This window comes from Ambystoma mexicanum, chromosome 2p (assembly GCF_040938575.1).
Source record: "Ambystoma mexicanum isolate Mex_15411 chromosome 2p, UKY_AmexF1_1, whole genome shotgun sequence".
NCBI lineage: Eukaryota > Metazoa > Chordata > Amphibia > Caudata > Ambystomatidae > Ambystoma > Ambystoma mexicanum.
In genome coordinates this window covers 793,430,019-793,449,081 of record NC_090923.1, presented here as the reverse complement: position 1 = coordinate 793,449,081, position 19,063 = coordinate 793,430,019, and the positions used below count along the sequence as shown (strand labels likewise).

At 49.4% G+C, this 19,063-nt stretch overlaps 1 protein-coding gene across 1 annotated transcript in view; it reads left to right on the top strand.

Annotated features, from left to right (window-relative positions):
• Positions 1 to 19,063, top strand: part of LOC138566800 (inositol-trisphosphate 3-kinase A-like) — a 796,057-nt gene that overhangs the window by 692,427 nt on the left and 84,567 nt on the right. Inside the window, exons 5-6 of the mRNA XM_069644458.1 lie at positions 17,654 to 17,867; positions 18,472 to 18,676. Coding sequence (XP_069500559.1) covers positions 17,654 to 17,867; positions 18,472 to 18,676 — 419 coding nt within the window. The remainder of the gene's footprint in view (positions 1 to 17,653; positions 17,868 to 18,471; positions 18,677 to 19,063) is intronic.

Here is a 19,063-nt window from a genome sequence, read left to right as displayed (position 1 = left end):
GAGTGACTTGATGCATGCTATTTCCTGTTTGCTGATCAATGGTTGTAGAGGTTGCAAAATTATTCTGCAGTTGTTTTTTGGGTGAGGATGGTTTTGTAGATGTCTGGTGGGCAAGGATCTTCTGGCGTGGCGGCACTGACGTTTGATCACTAAGCTCGTACATCTTTCTGTTGAAATTGGTGAGTACTTTTTTAGTCTTGTAGTTGGGTCCAGCATTGGCTGGTTAGGGGTGGCATTGGTGGTTTTGGGCATGTTCTTGGTGACTTGCTGCATGTTTGATTTTCTTTTTGAAGTGGACTGCCATCGCAAAGGTGTGGGTGTGTTGCAGGCAATGGGTTTTCTTTACTCGATGTTTACCATTAAAACATGATGTCCGTAAATGCCCAATGGGGGAGAATGCCTGCTTACTATTGAGAATGTAGTTACTCCTGCAATAAGGCAACGGAGAACATTCTCTAGCTTTGTGCCTTCATAGATATCGTTTTTATCACCATCACTGCTCAGGACACCAGCAACATAGTCTTCTGTCATACCACTACCTCCTTGTTAAGTGGTAGTTGGTCACATCAAGCCTGGCTTCATGAACGGAAGATGGCTCTCTATGCAATGTATTTCACCCTTCATCTCAGTCCTGTAAGGAAGGCATGGTATCAACCGTAAAACCGTCACAAGTGACCACATTTTATTGAACTTGAAAATGAGTTTGTAAAACGCCCATCTAATCCTAAATCTACAGATAGGAGCAAGCTACCACCATCAAATAATGACACAGTCCCAGTAGTTTGTTGTCAAAATAAAAGGGCCTATACTAATAAACCTATTGCCAATCCTTATCTCGAACTACAAATAGTGTGGGAAACGATGTCATGCAAAAGAAAGAACTGTTCAAGAAATATGTCAGGATGTTCAGGCCATTGGCATCACTTCACCGCGTTTTCAGCACGGGACAAGGCGGTACACTAGAGCTTAGCACTGTCTGACAGTTCAATCATTAGCATCAGGGCCTTCCAAGCCCAAGTCTCTTTGCCTCTCAGTCTCTTCTTTCAGACGGCCTGATGCGACAAACAAGTTCTTTTCATGTTAGGATTTTACAAGTACTCAATTTCTCAGGCGATTCACTATTCACCTTTGATTCCCCTCAGCCGGGCTCAGATCCTCATTAACACAATGTTCAATTAGTCTCCCTCTGCCGGGCTAGGACCAATTTCAATTTAACTTTTTAACACAAACTTGTTTTAACCAAAAGCTCTCAGCTGACCTCCCTCCGCCAGCCTTGGACCAACTTAATCTACTTTGGCATCAACTTTTTTACGCTATTAACATCAAAGGCCTTCGGTTTTACACAGGAACTGGCTTGACCCGTTACTGGACCACTTAGATTTACAATTATTTGTCACTGTTTCAGTTGGATACCATAGAGACTTTCGAATGAGCACGCACACGGTGCTGGATCACTCTAAGGTATCATATCTTGCTTCAAAGTTCAGTCACTCATCTGTTATTCAATTTTACTTGGGTTGATTATCGCATACGCTTCATACCATGTTATCTTCAGCGTTCACTATACAACAGACCAGTCTGGTGTTGGTCTCCCCAACGCACCGGCTGTGCTGACTTGACTGGCGCTGCTTTGTTGTTGGAGCCACGGACAGTACCATGGCGGCAAGCGATCCTCCCCGCCTTGACTATCGATGCGGGAGAGCCCGAGCACCTCTGACACACAATCAGCCTTGTTTCCTGGTGTTACATTTTCTATTCTCAAAGGTTGAAGAAAGTAACAGTTCTTGTCGAAAAGGTCAAGGTCACTTCCCTCCTTGCACTTTTGGGATTTCATCACTGAAAAACTACAACAGGTAGTAAGTGAATTTCTGTTCAGGACATCCCAGTCCAGGGATCTCCTCCTGGGGTTGGCTTGTCACACATCGGGCGGGTCCAGCTCTAGCGTCACTGATCCTGGGGCTCCTCGCTCAAGATCTAATCTGGATACCTGGGCATTACATGAGTATGCCTGCTTGGGTGCTAATCTCTCTGCCGGCAAAAGCAGAGGATACACCTTTTGGGGCTTAAAAGTACTAGAGTTTGCTCAGAGGCTGCTTCAGAGAGGGCTAAGAAATATACGAGCAGCACAGAGGATCCCCCCCCCCACAACCCCCACCCTTGGTGAGGATAAAGATACCAGGTTTTTTCGAGGGGATTGGGTCCTCTGACGTATTCCATATCTATGACAGTAATCACCACAGCTGTGCTGCTTCAGAAAATCTTTCGTCGGCTGCGTCCTGCGTCGATGACGTCGCCCTCGAGGACCTCCTCCGACGGCCAATGTCACTGGATGTTATAAGTAGGAGGCACGACACCCGTAGCCTCCGTTACGTTTTTTCCGCGAACGTGTTCGCTTCGGAGATCTCGGCGTGCCTCGACTCTTTGGAGTTTCTGTTTCTCGGTTCTTCGAACCTGTTTGTTTTGTGAAGTTTCTTCTTCGTGAAGGATGTCTACCTCGTCCTGCACCCCGCGTCCGGGATTTAAGAAGTGCGGGGACTGTGGGTCCAAGATGTCGGTTACGGACCAGCACGATGCCTGCCTCTGGTGCCTCGAGAGGCCCATGACATGGATGACTGTGTCGACTGCCAGTCGCTCACGTCTAAAGCCATGCGGGAGCGCAAGAAGAAGTTATCGGTAGGTAAGGTGTCTAAGCCACGGAAGTCGAGGTCTGCGGGGCTTACGACAGACGATTAGAGAGGCGACTCCGCGTCGTCGTCGGAAGTCCAGTGGGTCTCGGTCCCGGAGTCGGTCTCGCCACTCCTCTGCCTCTTCGAGGCACTCCCGGAAGCGCTGTCATCGGTCGCCTTCCCCGTCCTCTTCCGATGACTCTGCCCATCGGCAGGTCGCTTACCCTACCAAGCAGGCGACGCTGGAGGAATGGGCTTCCTTCGGGAAGAAAATGTTAGCGATTCTCGAATCCCAGGGAACCGGTCCGTCCGCGCCTCCAGAGTGAGGTCGGTCGTGATCGGTCGAGAGACACCGCTTGCACGCCTTCGGGCTCGGGTGGTCGGCACGATTCGCGGGAGAGGTCCCGCTCGGACATGAGGAATCGTTCTAGTCATGCCCGGTCCAGGTCCCGGTCCTCGATGCGCTCGAGACCGTGTGAACCTGTAATGTCTTCGAGGAAGACGTCGACGCCGGTGGCGCAGAGGTCGTCGACTGAGTCTTTCGAGGCCCCGCCTCTGAAGAAGTCGTCGGCGCCATTGGCACCCAGGCTGTCGAAGGACATGCTCGGGGCTCCGGCCTCGAGGCCTATGTTGATGCCGATTCACTCGACCCCTTTCAAGGCTGTGTCGACGGGGGTACCCCGAGGCTCGGTGGAAGCCCCTAGAAAGGCTCTGGCCAAGGTCAAGCATGGCTTTGGTTCACATTCTGTGCCTTCTTACCGCCATCTTGAGTTTATTTCAGAGGTGGATGAAGGCTCTGATGATGGCATGGTTCCTAATACGGTGCCTGACTAGATTCTCTCGGGCCATAGCCAATTTGAGGACCTGAGGCAGTCCCTGCATGATGCTAGTGGGCTGGACACCTCTCCGGAGGTGGAGTTTTGTAGGCCTGAGCCTGGCACTCAAGCAGACTCCTCGTACTGGCGCCTTATGTCAAGGGTCACCGAGTACTTGGGAAGGTCTGCTCCCCCAGGGGAGTTTCTTCAGGATGACCATACGGATATCCTCGACCTTGGTCCACCAACTGACCCGGTACTGCCGTTTCATATGGCTCTACAGAGGGTGGCGGCGGCGGTTTGGACTGCTCCGGAGAGTCTCCCGGCAGTGGGCAAGTCTTTGCCGCGAAAATACCGCCCAGCCAGTAGCGACCCCTGCTACTTGTCCAAGCACCCCACTCTGGAGAGTTTGGTGGTGCAGGCGGCTACGGCCCCGGCAAAGCAGGCGTCATATCCTACCATCCCTCCTGATAGGGACGACGAGCGTTTCGACGGCTGGGCGAAGAAAGTGCTTTCTGCAGGGGGTATGGCGCTTCAGGCGGCCAACTCCATATGTGCCTTGTCACGTTTCACACACTCTCTGTGGAACTGTTTCCTTAGCGGCTGAACATATTCCCGAAGGGGACGAACGGGATGGATTCCTTGCCATGGTTCAGGATGGCAAGGATGCCATGTGTGAGGCTGTTCAGTCGAGTTTAGACATGGCAGATTGCGTCAGCCGGTCCATGGCGGCGAGCACCGTGATACACAGGTTTGCGTGGTTGTGGAAGTCGGGGTTTTCTGCTGATGTGCAGGCCCGGCTCCTCAACATGCCCTTTGACGGGGAACATCTTTTTGGCAACCAGGCTGACGAGAGCCTTCAGAGGTTGCAGACCTCAAAAGGTGTTACGAATAGGGGTGTCACGGTATTAGTTTTATGACGGTACGATAACCTTCTTGCCAAATGACGGTATATCATGGTTATCACGGTATAGCAGGTGGAGTTGACTAACCTTAACAAATATTTTCTAAAAGGTCATAAATTGTCAGATTTATCATCACAAACAAAACCAGACACCCCGGGACAGAATTGGGGATTTCAACATACTTTCCACTGAAATGCCACCCCTTGCTTCCACCAAACACAAACACACGTGTGGAGAGGAGGAAAGGGGGGGGGGGAGCCCTGTGGCGACTGGCAAAGCAAACTGAATTGCTTTTCTCAAGTGGCCATTTAGGCTCAGGCCAAAAGGTGTTAAGTAATCACAGACATGTTACCCTTTGGTATGGCAGCAGGGAATACCCACAGAGATTAGTGAATTTCGCAGTGTGACTTATTATATGTACATTCAATGATAGAACCAGGGAAATCCCCCATTGTCATTTGTTTAGAGAACATTATCCATTATAAATATATAGACCCCAAAGCCGCCAACCCAAAGTAACCCCTTTTCCTTCTTGACACTGTATCTATTCTTCCTACTGCTAACATATTGATTTTGTGTCACGCACATGTGGTTTATGGAATGGCATTAAGAACTGCTCTAACTGAAACTACTTGGCAGATGGCACATCCAACAGTGCAAGACCAAGACTGTGCAGCACTTTCTTACTGCAGCCTTTCCAAATCAGATTGAAAAGCACACTTAACGGTATAAACGGTATAACGGTATAAACAATGTGACGGTTATTATTGTTCAATTAAGTGGTTCACGGTATCTTTAACGGTATACCGTTATACCGTTACATCCCTAGTAGCGAAGTCGTTGGGCGCTGCAGTTCGACAACCTCTGCCTTTTCGTCCTAGGGGACAGCAATGGAGGGGAGGTTCCTTTCGTTATTACTCATCCTTTGGTAAAGCAAGGGGAGCTGCCAGTCAAAGGGCCCACCGTAGGAGTGCCAGAGGTGGAAAACAAGGTACTCGAGGTGCCAAGGCCGCTCAGGTTGTTGCCTCTTTGCCCTCAGGCAACGCCGCAGCCGCTTCAGCTCAGTCATGAGGCCATGTCCCATGGTTCGCCGGTTGGGGGAAGGCTGGCGCAGCATCTTGCAGAGTGGCGCGCCATTACTTCAGATGTGTGGGTTCTGGAGATCATAACCCACGGCTACTGTCTTCCTTTCTGGCAGAGGCCTCAAGACAATCCGCCGGGGAATCTCTTTGAAGAGTCCGGATCCGCTCCTTGCGCAGGAAATTCAATCCCTGCTGGAGAAAGGCGCCATATAACTGGTGCCTGTAGCGGAGAGGAACATGGGATGGTATTCCCCTTATTTTTTGATTTCCATGAAAGACGGGGGATTGAGACCCATCATGGACTTGCACGGTTTGAACAAACTCCTCAGGAAGGACAAGTTCAAGATGGTTACACACTCAAGTCCTCCAGGCCCTTCAACTTCAGGACTGGTTCGTGTCTCTCGACTTCAAGGACGCTTATTTTCATGTGCCGATACTTCCAAAGCACAAGAAGTACCTGAGGTTCGCGGTTGGCGACTCGCACTTTCAGTTTCGGGTCCTGCCGTTCGGATTGACCTCCGCCCCGAGGGTTTTCACCAAGCTCATGGTAGTGGTGGCAGCGCACGTCAGGAAAGTGGGGATTCACGTCTACCCCTACCTAGACGATTGGTTGATCAGGGCGCGCTCTCTCGAGCAAGTCCTGGATCATCTGTCCGTCACCTGCCACTCCCTCCACAAGCTGGGCTTCTCCCTCAACTTAAAGAAGTCCCATTTGACACCAACTCAGAGGCCCCAGTAGCAGTGCTCGACACGTCCCTGGGGCAGTGTTTTCCTCCCCAGGTGAGGGCTCATCACATTCAGCAGATGGTGCACAAGTTTCAACTTGCCCAGAGTCTCCCAGCATTCCAGTTCGAGACTGCTTGGCCTCATGGCATCCTGCATTCTTCTGGTGCCAGAGGCCAGGTTGCGGATGAGATCTTTGCAATGGGCACTCAAGCTCCAGTGGTCTCAGTCCTCCGGCAGGATGTCGGACCCTGTTCAGGTGCCGTCCTCAGTCGTCCAGGACCTTCTGTGGTGGGCCGACGAAGGCAATCTGATGAGGGGGGCTCCATTTTGGCTGCCCTGGCCAGAGGTGACGATCGTGACGGACGCATCCCTCACGGGATGGGGAGCTCATGCCAACGAGTTGACAGTCAGCGGTCGTTGGTCTCCGTCAGAGTCCAGACTCCATATCAATCTGTTGGAGCTGAGGGCCGTCAGGCTAGCCCTGAAGACTTTTCTGCTGACTGTGCGAGGAAAGAATGTCCTGATCCTGACAGACAACACGGTGGCCATGCACTACCTCAACAAAAAGGGGGGCATGGTCACTTCCTCTGTGCAGGGAGGTGATGCAGCTCTGGTTCTGGCAATCCAGCAGGAAGTTTCCATTTCGGCAGTTCATCTGGCCGGAGACGAAAAGGAGACGGCGGACGCTCTGAGTAGGCAGAGTGCGATCTCTCACGAGTGGGAGTTGGCTCAGGAGATTCTCCTGGAGATCTTCGCCCTTTGGGGGACCCCTCAAGTGAATCTCTTCGCCTCCAGTGTCAACCGGAAGTACAAGGGGTTCTGCTCGCGGGAATTTCGTCCAAAAGGAGCCTTAGGAGACGCCTTCGCGGTGGAGTGGTCATTCCCACTGCTGTATGCGTTTCCTCCAGTCCCCGTCATCCCGCATGTACTGCAGAGGTTACGGAGGTTTGGTTCCCAGATGATCCTCATTGCTCCGGAGTAGGACCGCAGGACGTGGTACACAGACCTTCTCGACTTGTCCATCTGTCTTCCACGTCGTCTTCCCTACCGAGACGATCAGCTCTCACGGGAGGGGGGGGTGGTCAGGTTCTCCATCCAGAGGTCAGATCCCTCAACCTTCACGCTTGGTTTCTGAAAGGTTGAGGTATAAGGATTGGGACCTCCCTGAAGATGTGATGGAGGTGTTGCTCTCGGCCAGACGGCCCGCAACAAAGTCCCTGTACCGTTGGCGTAAGTTCTGCGACTGGTGCAGGGTTAAGAATGTGGATCCTTTTGCATGTGACATTCCCATGGTTCTGTCTTTTTTGCTTTCTTTGGCCCACAGGGGCCTTCAAGTGGGTACCATTAAAGGTGACCTGGCGGCGCTGTGCATATTTAAGCGCTCGTCTGAAGAATGTTCCTATTTTAAAATTCCTTTAATTTCTCAGTTTCTGAAAGGGCTGACTAATGTGTTCCCTCCGTCACCTTTCCAGGTGCCCGGTTGGGATTTGAACCTTGCTCTCGAGTTTCTGATGGGTGCTCCGTTTGAGCCTTTGGATTCATGCCCTTTGAGACTGTTCTCTCTTAAAACTGTATTTTTGGTTGCGGTCACTTCCGGTCGCAGAATGAGTGAATTACAGGCACTTTCAGTTAAGCCACCCTTCACTATGTTTCAGAAGGACAGGATTGTCCTTAGAGTTCGTCCTTTCTTTCTTCCGAAGGTGGTGTCGGAATTTCATTTAGGCCAGAAGGTTGTTCTTCCGGCGTTTTATCCTCCTCCACATCCGGGTAAGGAAGAGGAGAGGCTCCATAGGCTTGATCCTAGGAGAGCGTTAAGCTCTTATATTTCACGCATGTACCGAGTCAGAGTGGTAGATCAACTCTTCATTGGTTACGCTGGAAAGCGTTTGGGACAAGCTGTGACGAAACAGACTTTGTCTCGCTGGATTATTTTGGCTATCTCTGAGTGTTACAGCTTGGCGGGTAAGGACCCACCATCGGCTTACGGGCCCATTCTACCAGGGGTATGGCTGCCTCTACTGCCCTACAGAGGGGTGTTCCTATTCGTAACATCTGTGATACCGCCATCCGGGCTTCGGTACATATTTTTGTACGTCATTACTCCCTCAATTCCATCCGGGGGCAGGATCTGGCAATTGACAAGGCGGTCCTTTACTACGCAATTTGATTGGGCATTCTAAATTTGTTTTCTAAATTCTTTTCCCACCTCCTTGTATTGGTACTGCTTTGGGAGTCTGTCATAGATATGGAATACGTCGAAGGACCAAATCCCCTCGAAGAACAAGTTACTCTTACCTGGTAACCTTCTTGCGATGGGATGGTCCGACGACGTATTCCAAATCGCTCCCTCCCTGCCTTCCCTGGCTACAGAATTTCTAATGCGATTGCAGCTTACTTTTCCGCAAGGCTTTGTGTGGTCAGACTGGCAGAAGACTGGTGCCACACGTTCTGGGAAAAAACTGCAACTGAGGCTACGGGCGTCGTGCGTCCTACTTATAACATCCAGTGACGTCGGCCGTTGGAGAAGGTCCTCGAGGGCGGAGTATCGACGTCATTGACGCAGGACGCAGACGCCGAAAGATTTTCCGAATCAGCACAGCTGTGGTGATTACTGTCATAGATATGGAATACGTCGTCTGACCATCCCATCGAAAGAACGTTACCAGGTAAGAGAGTAACTTGTTCTTTTGAGGTTCCCTTAGCGAGGGCTAATTCAGTCACCAGGGTAGCTGAGGATCCCTTAGTAAAAGCTAATTTGTCAGAATTTCCATTCCAAAGGTCCGAGCTTTCTGAAAGTTACATTTTGTTAGGCCATGTTTAAAGTACAAGTCTGTTTTGATGCAGTTTTAATTATTGTGTCCTACATTTAAGATTGCATCATCCCTGTGGCACAAGATGTCACAATCAAGCGAGACCACAAACACTGAGACTTCAGACTCGCACCCGGGTCTGCTCCAAGTGCTTCACTATGGAGGGATTCTTAACCCCCAGAATGGAGTAGTTGGTCCAGACTCTTTCTCCCAATGACTGTCTTTGGCCATCACGTCTTCGCCACTATCTTATCTGAACCCATGGTTGGCTAGGCCGACCAAGCAGCTGGCATCAATAGTCTTGATCCAGGATGCTGATACATCGCAGACCTCAACTGCAAGGTAGAATCAGTGCGATGTCGGACACTTTTGCAATCATAATCCACACGCTCATCCATTCAGATCCTATGATGGATTACTTTGGGGATCTTTTTCATGGGCTACTTCTTAAAAAAACAGGATTCAGCAAAACTCCCCAAAATGTTTCAGGGCCACCTTCGGTTGAGGGAAATTTCTCTGCAACCACTCCCCACTTCAGACGCAATACCTGACACTAGGGTCCTTCTACTGACCCCACAGAACCTGATGATGGGCCCACGCAGGAGGAATACGACAACGTTCCTTCTTCAGCAAAGGCATTTTGCAATAGGCTCATGGATTTCATGGCCTTCTTAGGCATTCCCCTTCCAGAAAGGAGTTGGAATCCTTTCAGGGGTCTTCTCGATAAGAGCCTTGGAAAGGTCTGGAGTGGGGCTACAGAAAGACACTCCTGCTAAGGCTAGAAATATCTGAACAAGACCTCATTCAGTGACTCCTACCAATCGCAGGATTGACATGAGGTATTTACTGCAGACCAGCGTGGGCTCATTGGGATCTTGCCCTTAGCCATTCTCATCGGTAGTGGTGGCTGCAATGATGTATTATGATCCGGCTTCATTGTCTGCATGTACCTCTCATATCTTAAGAAAGGAAGACCGTACTCCAAAAGCTCTGTGGAGAAAGGTTTATGCCAATTCAGCGCTGCAAGTGCGTCTGGCTGATGCTAATGCAAAGGCTATGCTAGCAGTGTTGAGCCATAGTTTCTGGAGGGATCTCGTAGAGTTTGGCAAGCGTATCCCAGCTGAACACCTAGAGTAATTTAAGGCAGACTTTCGGATGAGTGGGTGATTGTGCGGGATCTTCGGGAGGCAGCAGGGCATCCTGTTGATGCCTCGTCTATGGGAGTTGACATAGGTGCTGGCACCTGTAGACTGGCGTTGATGCACGCAACTAAATTTACAAAAGCGGTTTGTGACAAGATTCTGGACCTCCCCTTCATTGGGTTTATCTGCTTCATCATACTTGCCAGATGTCTTACTCTCGGCTGTTTACGGTGCCAAATTCTAAACCGACGGGACTATGCACTACTTTGGATTTGGCAGATTTAAACCTGCATAAGTCCCTAGAAAAATTCAAATGACCAGTGTGGGCCAAATGCAGTCTGTTCTTCAGCAGTGAGACTGGATCTGTGTGGTGGATCTGAAAGATGCATATTTGCATATCCTAATCTGGCCTCCTCATTTCAGGTTTCTGCGTTCCTCCATAGAGGGGTTCCATTTGGCCTAAATTCTGCATCCAGGGCGTTTACAAAGATGTCTACGCTTGCAGGCTTCCTTCGTCCCAGCATGTCCATGTATACTTCATACTCGTCCCCTTTCCTCCATACTTTTAGGACATTCCGTCCATCGGGATGGAACCGGAGCAATTTTGTAAGCATCAAAATCAAACTTTGTTCTTTTATTTTTACGCCGGGCCACCGTACATGATCGGAGCCCTGCTTTCCCGAGTTCCGCCCCGCGCATCGCCCTTCAGTCCTTTTCTCCGTGCGGTCGGGGTCAGCGCACTTGCCTCTTAGAGAATTGTTTCCTTTTGTTCCCTTGTCCATCATATTCCCTCTCCGGTTCCATGGTCTTCTTTCTTCCATCTATGCCAGAACGTCTGGGATTCGTGTCCTGTTCTTCGTGCAAACGTCATTTCGCAAGGGCGGACCCCCCATTCTGTTTGGAGTGCTTGGGCCCAGAACACCGGTGGGACTCTTCATTCTACTGCGACTCCCTCTCCATCCGTGCACTCCAGCGTCAGGTAGGAGGTGTTCCAACAGATTGCTCCTAAGCATTTACAGCAGTACATCAATGAAAAAATAAGTGTCTTGTAAGTTGCTTCCCTTTAGGGCACCCCAGCCAGGAGACTCCTTTCTGGGGGTCTTATGGTGCTGGGAGGGACCCAAGTGGCTCTGGTACCAGGGCTCCCTGAGGTGTCCCGAAAGGGATCTAACCTGGACTCTGGAGTTTGCTTCGAGGTCCCCTGTTCCCCATTTGGGGGCTAAAGTTAGGCCCAGCATTTCTGGGGCTATTTTCACTGGGGTAGTTCCCGAGGTTTCCAAGTTTGAAACTAAACGTACCGAGACTAGTCTTGAGGTTTACTGTACAACGACTAAAGGCACCAGGGTTACCCCCGAGGATCCCAGTCTAGCGGCTATGATTAAAACCAGCAAGATTGAGGGGCCCCCTCCGAGGGCTTAGGCTACAGGGGTTGACCCTATGCCTTCCCACACACAATCCTGTGGTTGAACCGATCCTGCTGAGGGGGCAAAGAAGGAAGGCAAATGCCTTAAGTCTTTGAGTACCAGCATTGCCGAGGTTTCCTCACCTAAGGCTAATTATTCAGCAGAATCTAAGGGGATCTCAAAAGCGCTCTAGATCTGTAAGCACTGACTCTGCCGAGGTTCCCGGTCACAAGGCTAAAATGGACAAGAAGTCCCCTGATGCCCCTGTGGAAACAACGGCCTCACTTACACCTGTGACGCAGTTCACCTCTGGCAGTAACAAAATGGAGGCCAAACCCAGGCGGTTTGAGGTGGCGATTTTGACTACCTCGCTGACACCAACGTTCTCAATGGCTGGTACCGAGGGGCCTGTTTTTTGGGGCCGAGTAGCCTTTTCCATGCAATGTGGGCAATAGAAATCCATTCTGCCCTCCAATGGATTGGCATGCTCGTTTTTCGCGGCCACAAAGTGTCCCTCCCTCCCTCCTATGTCTACACCTTTAGTCTATGTGGATCCAGCTTGTGGAGGGCCATCCTTCCTATCCTAAGCCTCTCGAGCCGCCCCCTCCTCTTGCGGTGGGGCCCCCTCCTCCACTGCCTCCACTTTCACCTATACTTAAGACTCCCGTTACGCAGTCAAGTCTGCCCACAGGGTCTGAGGTGCCATGTGCTGGGGATCAAGTTTCTGTTCCCGCCGCATTGGATGAAGATCAAGAGGACCAAGATAGCGAGGACCCGCACCACTCTGTCAGGGCCTTTCATGACCGGGTTGTTGATCTGATGGCATTGCTAGATATTGCTAAACCCGAGCCTCCCGCTCCACATGGTGGTGTACTTTCAGGATCCTTTACTCTTTCGACACAGGAGCGCATGGTCTTTTCCTTCAAAAGGATGTGTTAGCTGAAGCCTGCAAGGTCTGGGAAAAACCTCCTTCTGGACAACACCTGAGCAGGAAAATTGATGCTTCCTACAAGCTACACTCATCAGACATACCCTTGACTGCATGTCCACTCCCCTCATGAATGGTGGTTGCAGCAGCTACGCTTCAGTCTAAGCCGCCCCTGACATCCTCTACGGCAGCTTGTCAAGTCCTTTCCAAAGAGGATAAGCTTCTTGATGCTGCTGGGGAAACAGGATTTACCAATTCGGCTCTCCAGCTAAGACTGGCGAATACTGAGGTCATCCTGGCAGCGGCAAATCTCAACCTGTGGAAGGAGCTTGCTGAGTTTCAGGAATGTGTCCCTCCTGACAGACTCAACGATTTTAAACACGGTTTATCCGATGCCAGAGAGCTGGGTCAAGACCTGCTGGAGGCCGCGGCCCATCATTTCAACACTTCCATTTAGGGCCTTATGGTTGGAGTAGACATCTCCTGTCAAGCACGGCTCCATGCTACGAAGTTCTCGAAGGAGGTTCAGGACAAAGTACTTGATCTTCCCTTCGAAGGTAAAGAACTGTTTCACTCCTCCACCGATGAGGAACCCACTAAAACAAAGTCAAGCACGTAAGCGGCTAAATCTTTGTTGGTCCTTGCCAAAGCCCCAGCTAAAGCAGCCTATACTCAGAGGTTGGGGACCCAAACCGGGTCCTTTTCAGGTTTGAGGGTTATAGGAGCTCTGTGCACGGAGGACAAAGTCCCTCTGGTGGGCCTCAGTCTCAAGAGACTCTAGTGGGAGGACGAATATCGTCTCACCTGGAGGGGTGGCAGACCATCACAGAAGACCAATGGGTTTTGTCCATCGCCTGGTCGGGCTTCTGCTTGCCTGTCCCTCATACTCCACCCTCTCCCCCTCCTCTGCAGCAGACTTGGCGCCTAGTCGGGCTTCTGCTTGCCCGTCCCTCATACTCCACTCTCTCCCCCTCCTCTGCAGCAGACTTGGTCGTCCTCCCTCAGAGCCGAGATACAGAAACTTCTAGACCTCAGAACAGTGGAACCCATTCCCTTCGGGAGCAAGGGGACAGCTATTACTCCTGTCTGTTTACAGTGCCTATACCCAACCAGGCTTGCCTGCAAACTATCCTCGACCTCTCCAACGTCAATATCTTCCTACCACAAGAGAAATTCAAGATGTTTACGCCCAGCCAGATAGGGTCCTCTCTCTGGAAGGGCGATTGGCTCAGTGTGGTAGATCTTCAGGACGCTTGCATGCATATTCTGATCTGGGGCCCACATCGGAAATACCTGCAGTTTTCCATGGGAACTGAACACTTCCAGTATCAAGTGCTACCATTTGGTCTCAACTCAGCACCACGTGTCTTAACGAAGATGATGGCGGTCATCACAGCATTCCTCAGACTGCAGGGAATTCATGTATATCCATATTGGGACGATTGGCTTCTGCGCAGTCCTTGCCCACGAGCTGCAACGGCCAATCTTCAGTCACTCCTCCATCTCCTGTTCCAACTGGGGCTGTCGGTGAACCGATGGAAATCGTTTGACGGTTGCTCAACACCTGCTATTCCTAGCTTTCCGTTGGGATACGGTCAATGCCAGAGTGTACCTGACGGAGGACAGAATTACGGACCGATCAAGCACGTGCCAGCTTTTCCTTCAGTCGTTCCACATGTCGGCCTGGTGGTTCCAGAGACTCCTAGGCCTCATGGCTTCTTGCGTGTTAGCTCTAACTCTTGCAAGACTGAAAATGAGGCGCACTCAGCTTGCTCTTTTGGAACAGCAGGTCTCAAGCTGTGGACCCAGACTCCAAAATGATTCCGGTTCCATCCTCTATGACGGCGGATCGTCAATGGTGGTGATCCACCAGAAACCTTTCGGTGGGAACCCCCTTCCAGGAGCCCTGCCCACAAGTCGCATAAACCAGTCCATATCCTTACCGGTTTTCTTCCCGAGCCTGGTCTCCGAGGTCAAGAGGGTTCTACACAACCTAGATGTCAGACGAGCTCTGAAATTGTACCTCGACAGAACAAGCTAAGTTAGAAGTTCTTCACCACTCTTAGTTCTGTTTGGTGACCCAAAAGGGAAACCTGCTTGGAAAGCATCCATCTCAGTCTTACTGGCATTAAGGCAGAGATAATTGGCGGCACACCACTCCTGGATAACAGACAGTCAGAGATGATAGAAGAAGTGGCGGAAGGGAGCCTGAAAAAGAATGCAGTGTCATCCGCATAGCACTGAAAGTTAGGGCAGAGAGCGGCAATGCGGTGGGAAGAAAGTGCCAGGTATTGGTTGAACAGCCAGGAGACCCCTGGGGAACACCAGAGGTAGAGATAGAGGAGAGGAAGGACCCAAGTTGGACCTGGGAGGGTCGGTCGGAGAGGAAGGAGGTCAGCCAAGCCAGGACCTGATCGGTGATACCCAGGTTATCACAGAGACTGTTGAGCAGGATGTCATGGTTGACCGTGTCAAAGGCAGAAGAGAGGTCAAGTAAGATGAGGGCACAAGGGGTGTTGGAATCAAGGTTGGGGAGCAGGTCTTCACAGATGTTCAGGAGAGCAGGTTCCGTGCTTCTAGAAGCTTTGAAGCCAGACTGGTGGTCATGGAGACAACCAACAGATTCAGTGTGAAGATTAAGCTGGGAGGGGGCCCGTTTTTCCAGGAGTTTGCCCGGGAAAGGAGTGATGGAGATTGGGCGATAGTTAGCCGTGCAGGAGGGGTCGGCTGTGGGTTACTTAAGGAGAGGGTGCACACGGAAGTGCTTCAGGGGGGAAGGAGTGGTTGCAGAAGCCTGCCAGAGCGGGGGCCAAGGTGTCAATGTGGTCCTTGATTGTTTTGGAAGAACAGTGGGGAACCTGTCTTGACGAGACTTTCATAGATCAGACTTGTCTAGAAACCTCATCTGGGGAGAACAGGGGAAAGGCAGAGAAGGAGGGAGGAGAGGTGGCCGAAGAAGAGCCAGGGAATAGAGGGGTAAAGGGGAGAAGAGAGAGGACAGGATGTTCTGAGTTTGAGATGAAATGAGAAGCCAGGGCTGTGCAGAGGGCTTGGGAGGGGACAGGAGAGGTAGAAACTGCAGCAGTATTTGCCAGCTACTTGCAGATTTGAGTTCGGCCGAGTTGTTCGATGCCACAGAAACACAGACCTGGATGTGGGCAGAGAGACTGTATTGCCTTTGGAGCATGCGCCAGGCCAATTTGTCAGAGGATGTACTGGAAGCACGCCATTTTCTCTCAGCCACCCTGCACTTGCGTTTAAGGGTGGCAAGGTCTGAATCTTACCAGGAGTTGCACTTGGCTTTGGGCTTCAAGCGGATCCTCGTCACGGGGGCAAGCACATCGAGAGTATCATATATAGCAGAGTGGAGCATCGAGAGGGCTGTTTTGGGGTGTGAGTCAGGCAAAGGGGGACGAGGGGTTAATAAAAAGTACTCTTCTTAATTATCCCTAGCCCTCTGAATAATGATGCTCCTCGCAAGAAAGAGGTAATAGGATATGTCCTCTGATCCCACGGCCCTACCAGTGACCACCACCCCTACCAAAGCGGTGTTAAGTCTAAGCTGCCAAATTCTGCTCTGGTGCCAATACCACTGGCTTGTGGCAGATTCTTTGGTTCCAGCTTAACAAACGTTGGCTGACATAATGTTCCTGGAATCACTGCCCCCTCAAATCTAGGTGTATGATTGGTAGTGCAAGAGCGAATCTCAATCCCACTCCTGGATGGAATCCGAAAACACCCTGCTTTACCTTTATTGTATCTCCATTGAACCCCATTGGGGAGATGGTCTGTTCCAGGGATTTTCTTATTTTAAGAATTTGGCTAATCTGTGACTGCTTGGCTGCTAGTGACCGAGGTGGTCAGTGCCCCCTCTTTCTCTCCTGTTTTTGCTTCTGAATATTAGGCAAATGTTTGCAGGAATGGAAGAAATGAATCTGATACTGTCTGTCCAATAATGCCTGAGAAATACCTTGAGGATGGACATGAGCTACCTGATACTACTTTTTGCTTCTTCCCTGGATCTCTTGACGAATCCTGGATATAGAAGATGGTTAAAGTTACAATGCTGTTTCCAAAGTTATAATTTGTGTTTAAACAACACTAAACACAAATAAATAGAAACATCCATAACATAGTGGGCACGGTTTAGAGGCTTTTGGTTGTGAACTCCAAATGCTGGCATTAGGGAAGACCCTTCAGCAGCTTTTCAGCTGACACGTAATTGTGACAGCCCATATTTGAAGAGGAATCATGGATCTGGATGATGTTGTCAGTGGATAACTGGCAGTAAAGCAATGTTGCTCCATTTCAAAAGCATTACAATTCTTTTGACTGCATTTTGTTAAGCTAGCTGAAGCAGTAATGTCAGAGTAGAGTGTACCTGTAGAGATCCATGTTTGTTATGCAAATTAACATTCTGATATTGCCACACTGCAGTAATAGCTGCCTGTGGAGTTAACTCTCTGGTAGATCTGTCAATTTTCTAATTGAATATCTAAATGCAAGGTATAAATTGTTTTTAGTGACCATTTCTAAAAAGCGTTCCAAGTTCTTGCCATGCATTAGAGTACCACGAATCTGGGGAGGTTACCCATAGAGAACTGTCACAGGGAAGTACATTTCCCTTTAAGGTGGAGAAAGGTATGTTGTCAAAATGTTTTTCATTGCCTGGTTTAAACCCATGCTATTACATTCTTGTGAAAACGTATCTCGTGATAAGATACTGTGTTTGGCTGTTTTGAAGTGGTTCTCTGCTTAGTTTGCAAAGCATCCTGTTTTTCTGTGCTGTGGTAGAGAACATTGCGTACACAAAAAGCATTGCATACTGTGCTGTGCCCTCATAGGCCAGTCACTAAGCTGTAGCGCTCTGTCAAAACTAAATCTAGTATGACCTTACATTTGGCCACGGCAGCGATTGTGGCAATTGGAATCAGGAGATTTTATTGCTGTGAAACAATTTAAAGATTTCTCATTAGCAGCAATGGGAAATTAAATTGTTCATAAAGCAATTGTGGAATGATTTTTACAGACCAAGAATGCACGGTCAGACCGAATAAAAACGGTTTTCTATTTTCTGCTTAAATTTATTGAATACATAGAGCACCCAGTGCAAAGTACTAATGTACGACTTTCAGAAAATTTCAGTACTTCATTTTTTTTGTTTTGTTTCTTCAAGGCAACTTCAAAGCTGGCGAGTATGGTAAAATCTTAAAGAAGTATTGTCAATGTGAGCAACAGTGCTTGGAGTTACTGAATAAGGATACACTGCAGCCCTACGTACCAGGATACTATGGAGTAGTAGAGAAAGATGGGCAAAGCTACAATCAAATGGAAGATCTCCTTTCTGAGTTTGACTCTCCATCAATAATGGACTGCAAGATGGGCATCAGGTAAGCTGGGGGTCTGTCATTTCATCATTTGAAATGGGTGTTGGGACTGTGCAAATGTGATCTCCTTTGTAAATCTGAAGTTTGTGTATTGTGTGGTTTATCAGTGTTTGTTAAAAGCAAGGCAGGAATCCAAGCTAGAGGTAGTTTGTTGGCCTCTCTGGTCTTTTGGAAAGCCATTTTCCTAAGGGGTTTGTTATATGTTGAGGTGATGGTGTCGTGCTGCATGAAGGTTGGAAAAGTAGTGCTTGGATAGGTGGTTTTTGCCTTGGGTGCAAGGTTAGTGGAGAGGCCTTAAGTGGGGTATGGCCTTCCAAGAAGATAATTTTTTGCTAATCTATTTTGCAGATTTTGTTGTAGACACAAAGGCTATATTTTGAGAACTTGAGCATGTGAGGTAACTCACTGGGATAATAACTGTCCTTGGCCACTGGATTAAATTTCTGGTTACTTTCATATTGTAACGTACTGGTGGGTATTTGCTGAATGAACATGCACACCAATGGCTTCCATGACAATACATATTGAGATTCTGATGCTTAGCTTTTCAGTGTTTCCCAGATAGCCAACCAGTGCATTGGTAAGTCTTCTTTTCTGAATTTCACAGAACCTACTTGGAAGATGAGCTTATAAAAGCCAGAGAGAAGCCAAAGCTAAGAAAGGATATGTACGAGAAGATGATCGCTGTGGATCCAGATGCACCTACTCAGGAGGAGCATGCACACAAGGCTGTCCTAAAGCCACGCTACATGCAGTGGAGAGAAACCTTAAGCTCCACCGCAACCTTGGGCTTCAGGATAGAGGGCATAAAGGTAAGAAGCCTGAAATTCAGCACTGCTCTACTATATGCATTATTATTGCATTCGCCCTATCCGTCAGCGCTTCAGTGCAAAATAGTAATTGATGGCTAAATATAGATATGCAAAGCATACAACCAATTTTTCTTAGATGGCACGTTACTTGTGAATTTGACAAATTTAATGCACAATCCTGGACAAACCTTACTTGCGACCTACGTTTTACATGGTGATGTTGCATTAGCTCTCTCGGTCAGTCTCTGCTGGTCATGACTCAAGCCTATCGAAATTCCCAATTTTATGTTATTAGCTCTATTTGTTTTGTCTATGCCCTGCAGCATATTGTGGCCTTTTGCCTGTAGTGTAATGGGGACATGTTATCTTGGGTTTTGTAGAACTTGC